Here is a 5,921-nt window from a genome sequence, read left to right on the forward strand (position 1 = left end):
CCCCTAGTGTGTGTGTGTGTGTGTGTGTGTGTGTGTGTGTGTGTGTGTGTGTGTGTGTGTGTGTGTGTGTGTGATCTAAGAGGCATGAAGCTCAGGGCTCGGGGCTGCAGAGGTGTGTGGGCCTGATGGGGGGGTCGGCTGGGGTCCAGTTGGCTCTGAGGCCCATGGGGTGGGGTGGGGTGGGGTGAGGGAGTGGGCACATTGGTTGGTTCAGGGTTTAGGTTAGGGGAGTTTTGGTAGAGAGGGTTTTAGGGGTTAGGTGGAGAGGGTCTTCGGGAGGTGATTAGGGTCGGGTAATGGTAAAGGGCGGGTAAGGTAAGGGCAAGAGGGGTAAGGTAAGGTTTAGGCATGGTAATTGGGAGGGTTGGGGGTAAGGTTTAGGTTTAGGCACAGTCTCCCATGATGACAAGGGGTGCGAGGAGCTGGCGCAGCTCGGAGGCGGAGACGGGCGCCCCCTTCAGCAGACTGCCCCTCTGCTGCTGCTGCAGCTGCAGCTGTTGACGACGACGCGCCGCCAACTTGGAGCCGGAGGGAGGAGACAGCCGCATGGAGCCCGTGCCCGAGCCGGAGCTGGCGCTGCAGCCGAGGCCGAGGCTGCCGATGCCACCACCGCCGGCAGTCACCACCGGGGGGGACAGGGCCCCCTCCAGCTGCAGCTGCTCCTCCAGCCCCTCCTGCTCCGCAAGCTGCCGACGCATGGCCACCGCCTGGCCAGCAAAGAAGCCCAGGTCTCTAGCACTGCTGTTCCTATTGGAGGAGAGAGAGAGAGAGAGAGAGAGAGAGAGAGAGAGAGAGAGAGAGAGAGAGAGAAAAGAGGGACACAAGAGATTAAAAAAAATGAGTCAGGATTTCTGGTAAGTCACGTTTCTCTTATCAGTAGATAAATAAATGCTATCGACGCTGATAAGTGGGAAATGTCAACACGAGTAAACACTAGCGTAGGCCTTACCTTTGAAGTAGAATGGAGGTGGGGGTATCTATTGCACCCTACAGGAGGAGAGGAGAGAGAAAGGCACACGTGTTAAAACTCCCAACCTTGAGATATTTCAGATAATTTGGATGACGTGTTAGGCGTGTGTGTGTATACGTGTGTAAGAGAGAGTGTGTGTAAGCGTTAGTATGGGTTACTGCTTGCATGTGTGGATGAGAGAGGGTGGACTTATACCGAGTTGGTGTAGGCGTGTGTGTGTGTGTGTGTTTTTTAATCTCTATGACTAAATGATAGGAAGTGGGTTTGTGTTGGTTTTGACACGAGTGAGTGAGTGAGTGAGTGAGTGAGTGAGTGAGTGAGTGAGTGAGTGAGTGAGTGAGTGAGTGAGTGAGTGAGTGAGTGAGTGAGTGAGTGAGTGAGTGAGTGAGTGAGTGCGTGTGCGTGTGTGTGTGTGTGTGTGTTCGTGTGTGTGTGTTCGTGTTCTTGTTCGTGTGTTCGTGTTCGTGTGTTCGTGTGTTCGTGTGTTCGTGTGTTCGTGTTCTGCTTACCCCCTGCACCCAAGGGTGCTGTAGAACCTGAGCGGCGCTGAGCCGGAGCTTGGCGTCCCGGACCAGCAGTTTGGAGATGAGGTCTTTGGCACTTGAGGAGATGTGGGCCCACTCGGACTCGGGGAACTCGTACTTCCCCTCCTGGATGCTCTCAAACAGGGTGTTCTGTACCGGCACAAGAGACACAAAATCACCACCGTCAGTCACATTCCATGTAATATGTCCTTTTCCACGAGCCTCAAGAACCACACTCAAGTTTGCCACAAAGAATCAAGCAGAGATTGAAGTCGATACAAGTCTTGCAGATTCTGCTCAAGCTGTCGGAAGAGTGCCCCCCCCCCCCCCCCCCTCCCCAAAAAAAGTACCCGACTGTGTGCCTATTCATTTTGAAGCAGTATTACCTAACTGCAACCTAACAGAAAGCCTGTGATTGTGGAGAGTTTAATGCAGAAGGCCTTAGTTTAAATGAGAGCCCTCGAGGCTTCAAGGCTAATGGGTTTAGCGCGGCCATATTAAAAAGCTGCAGGAGGAGCTGCATCTGAACACACAAACATCGCTCACATCACCTCACATCCAGGGGTGCGTTTCTCGAAAGCGTAGTTGTTAGCCAGTTAACAACTTGGGTAGTTGCCAATGGGAAATTGCACGGCAAACAACAAGGTAGCTTATGTAGTTAGCAACTATGCTTTCGAGTAATGCACCCCTGCTCTAGTGCTCATCTGAAATCACATCCCGCTCTAGTGCTGGTCAGCACTGAAAAAATAAAAACCTATCGCTAATGTAGTAAATACAGATGGACAGAAATGCCATACAGGGGCACACCCAAGGTTGTGTGTGCAGACGACTGCCCTCTTAGTTGAAGGACATGGTGGTTATACGGATCCCAGTGTGCTCTCGACCGTTTCAGCCTGTGCCTACCCGCCCGCTAACGGCCCTGGAAAAGCACGCTCCATGCTAGCCAGGCCAGGCAGGCCAGCGCAACACTACAGGGCCCTCTAGCAGTAATCAGCTTGGAACAACTACCCCCCTTGTATGCTAAAGGAGCCCGCCCAGTAAAGACTGTAAAGTGGGTCGAGGCATTCACAGGGGTTTAATGTTTGTGTGCAGTGAAAAACTTCTGCAGTTGCACCAAAAAAAACAAAAAAAACAACAACCCACCTCTCCGTCTCGACAGTGTGGCAGAGGGGAAATCGTATTAATGATTAAGAAATCCTTGAACTGTGTGGACATGACTTCAACGTGCTTAAAGCCTAATCCCAACCAGGGGCTGGAGGATCAGAGCACTAATATGCATGTAATGCGGGCTTACTCTTTCATGGGATCTTGGGCAATATTTAAAAATTCGGCTACTGAAGTACACCATGCAAGTGTAATGTGGAAGATTTGGAAACACCAGGTGTACATAAGCTACTGCGTTCTGTGAGTGTTGCAGACTTTTCCCCACCCATTCAGGGTGAATGGAACTTTTCAAAGCTGAAAGCTACGATGAGAAATTTAGACTTCGTTTAGGCCGCAAATGGGCTTAATACTGCAACCTTTCGCCTTACTTTTCTTACTCTGTACAAAATGCTTTCACATCATCAGACCTGCAAACTCGTCAAAGAAAAAAAGGTGACAGTGTAGAGCGGGGGTTCTATTTCTATTCACGTGAATGACCTAATTGGCCGGGAAAAAGGTGACTGTCACCAAAAGGTGACGAGTTTGCAGGTATGCATTATCCAGTGAAAGAAAGATCTGCATGAAGCCAATGTACTTCGTCTTTGCAGAGCAGTGGTGGCACTATGGAGTGTGTGTATAGCGTGTCGGTGGCAGGAGCAATGGTGGCGGTGGGCACGAGTCCCTCACCTGGCAGGCGTGGCATGGTTCTCCCATCTCCCAGCCACAGTCGCTGCCGCAGCGGCCCACGAATGGCGGGTAGCCGCTCAGCATGATGTAGAGGATGACCCCCAGGCTCCACAGGTCGCAGCGCTTGTCGTAGATGGTGGCCTCCTCACTGAACGCCTCCACCACCTCGGGAGCCATGTACTCAGCAGAACCACACTGTGGGGAGGGAGAGGGAGGGAGGGGGAGAGAGAGAGAGAGAGAGAGAGAGAGAGAGAGAGAGAGAGAGAGAGAGAAGAGAGAGAGAGAGAGAGAGAGAGAGAGAGAGAGAGAGGGAGAGAGAGAGGGAGGGAGGGAGGGAGGGAGGGAGGGGGAGAGGGAGAGGGAGAGAGAGAGAGAGAGGGAGAGGGAGAGGGAGAGGGAGAGGGAGAGAGAGAGAGAGAGAGATTGAAAAGGTTAGCGGGTTTGTTTCCTTCGAACACCAGAGACAAGACAATCAACAGAGGCAGCTACTGCCCAGTGAAATGGGTCCCATTTGTCACGCATTGAAACAAACATAGGAAACGTTGTGAAGGGACAGGAGACGGGACAACACTAGTTGTACACTGGGTCCCCTTGGCTATAGACTATGGACTTATGGGGTTTGAATTGAAACTGAAGCGTCTGATTCTTCTCCCCCGGCCACATTCCGGAGCTCAGCTGACTCCTTGTGGTGCTTTTATGAGGGGCTTTAGCAAAGCGGAGGGGACGGAAGGGGGGGCGAGTCACAAGACAGCCTAGCACTGCTGATGGACACAGCCCAGAGGGAACACAGCAGATTAGCTGCCTGCTGCAGACAGACTGGATAAAGTGCATGCTCATGACACACATACGCTCCCCCACTCCATAGCTGCACATAATGCATACCCTCTCTTTCTCCGTAGTTGCAGCAAAGAATGCATACCCTCTCTTTCTCCGTAGTTGCAGCAAAGAATGCATACTCTCTTTCTCCATAGCTACATAATGCATACGCTCTCCTTCTCCATGTCCGTCCTCCACACACCAAACTCAATTCAATTTAAAAAATTGAAAAATAACACCATAAAAACACAAGATCCATCCATCCCACACACACACGCACTGGCTGATGATGGGGGACTAAGTTCTGAGTGGTAATTAGTACTGAGCAGCAGGCTCGGAGGCTGGCAGAACAGGCGGTGTGGTGGAGGAGAACATGGAACAGAACAGAACCGCAATGGCAGATGGGGCCTCTTCACCCAGGCCGAGGAGGAAGAGGGAAGGGAGGAAGAGGAGGAGGGCGGGGGAGGACTGGAGTCAGAGCGAGGCTGCCTGGGTGAATCATGGAAATTTTTCCAGCACTCAGCTGAACGCACAGACTGAGTAGAGGAGAGGAGAGCAGGGCAGGGAAGGGAGAGTGAAGAGAGGAGGCAGAGGATGGTGGTGGAGGGGGGCTGTGGTGGTTGGATGGCCTGAAATTAGGCCAAGCGCAGGAAAAGAGGATTGGGTGCACCAGGAAAAGCCCTGCGCTCGCTGTTCAAAGCTGCGTTACGCATCACTTGTTGCATAACTTCAAGAACTGGCGTCATGAACTCAGCAAAAAGAGAAAAAAACCCACACATGCACACACACGCACACACTACACACGCATACACAAATAAGGACTGGCTTTTTAATGTGCCCCATGGAGTGGAAAGGAAACAAATGAGGCAGACATGAGGGGCGGTAGTTCAGCAGGGCAGTGGGCTTACATAAGACTGGACGGACTGACTGTCAGCATCCCTGGCTCTGCTCCGCCTCGCTCAGCCCAGCTCGACCCGGCCCAGCCCAGCCCAGCCCACAGTACAGTACTCTGTGTACTCAGTGTGTCCTGCTCTCTCCAGTCTCCGTAGCGCATGCGCACGCAAGCACGAAAGGAAGGAGTTGGGTGAGCGACGCACTAGCATCGGACACCAACATTCCACCCGTGCTTGATGGGAACTTTCGCAACCGACTTGAAAGTTTACGATGGACCCGACTCCTGTTGCAGTCTGCGTTCTTCCAACAACAACAACTCGATACAAAAACAAACCCACACTATTGGTCAGGATGGAGGGGAAAAACAACAAAGAGAAGCAAAGAATGGGTAGACACACACGCACGCACACACACACACACAAATGCGGAACTCATTAGGAGACAAAAGGGGAAATAAAAACATTCTTTCTTCGCTCTGATTCGTCTTGGTGTGACGAGCAGCAGCTCATGTTGTTTATTTACATAATACACCCCCACACCCACCCTCATCCCCACGCCTCGCCTCCTCCATCTGTGGCCAGGCAGCAGCGGGCAGCAAAACAGGCGAGCCAAGGGAAGACGGAGAGGAGACAGGAGTTGTTATTCAAGAGAGCGAGGTGCTTTTGTTCTCTCTGGGCCAGCTGTCCACCCCACCCCACCCCACCTCAGCTCAGCCCCACCAGCCAGCCCCCCTCCCTCGGCTAGCTCAGTCCCCTCCCTCCCCTGCTCCGCTGCTGTGTTCCTTATGTAATGTAGCTTTCGCAGTGCAGGAATCTGGCCTCCTCCGCACACAAAGAAACCCACTGTTGCTCAGGCAGGCAGCCAGGCAGGCACCCCATCCCCCTACA

General features: G+C 52.6%; 1 protein-coding gene across 1 annotated transcript in view; it reads right to left on the reverse strand.

Annotated features, from left to right (window-relative positions):
• The window catches only part of mknk2b (MAPK interacting serine/threonine kinase 2b), a 17,640-nt gene continuing 11,719 nt past the window's right edge, over positions 1-5,921 (reverse strand). The window contains exons 11-14 of the mRNA XM_063200708.1: positions 3,325-3,519; positions 1,480-1,644; positions 950-987; positions 1-747 (exon numbers count right to left, since the gene is read on the reverse strand). Coding sequence (XP_063056778.1) covers positions 384-747; positions 950-987; positions 1,480-1,644; positions 3,325-3,519 — 762 coding nt within the window. The 3' untranslated portion in view covers positions 1-383. The remainder of the gene's footprint in view (positions 748-949; positions 988-1,479; positions 1,645-3,324; positions 3,520-5,921) is intronic.

This window comes from Engraulis encrasicolus, chromosome 6 (assembly GCF_034702125.1).
Source record: "Engraulis encrasicolus isolate BLACKSEA-1 chromosome 6, IST_EnEncr_1.0, whole genome shotgun sequence".
Taxonomy (NCBI): Eukaryota; Metazoa; Chordata; class Actinopteri; order Clupeiformes; family Engraulidae; genus Engraulis; species Engraulis encrasicolus.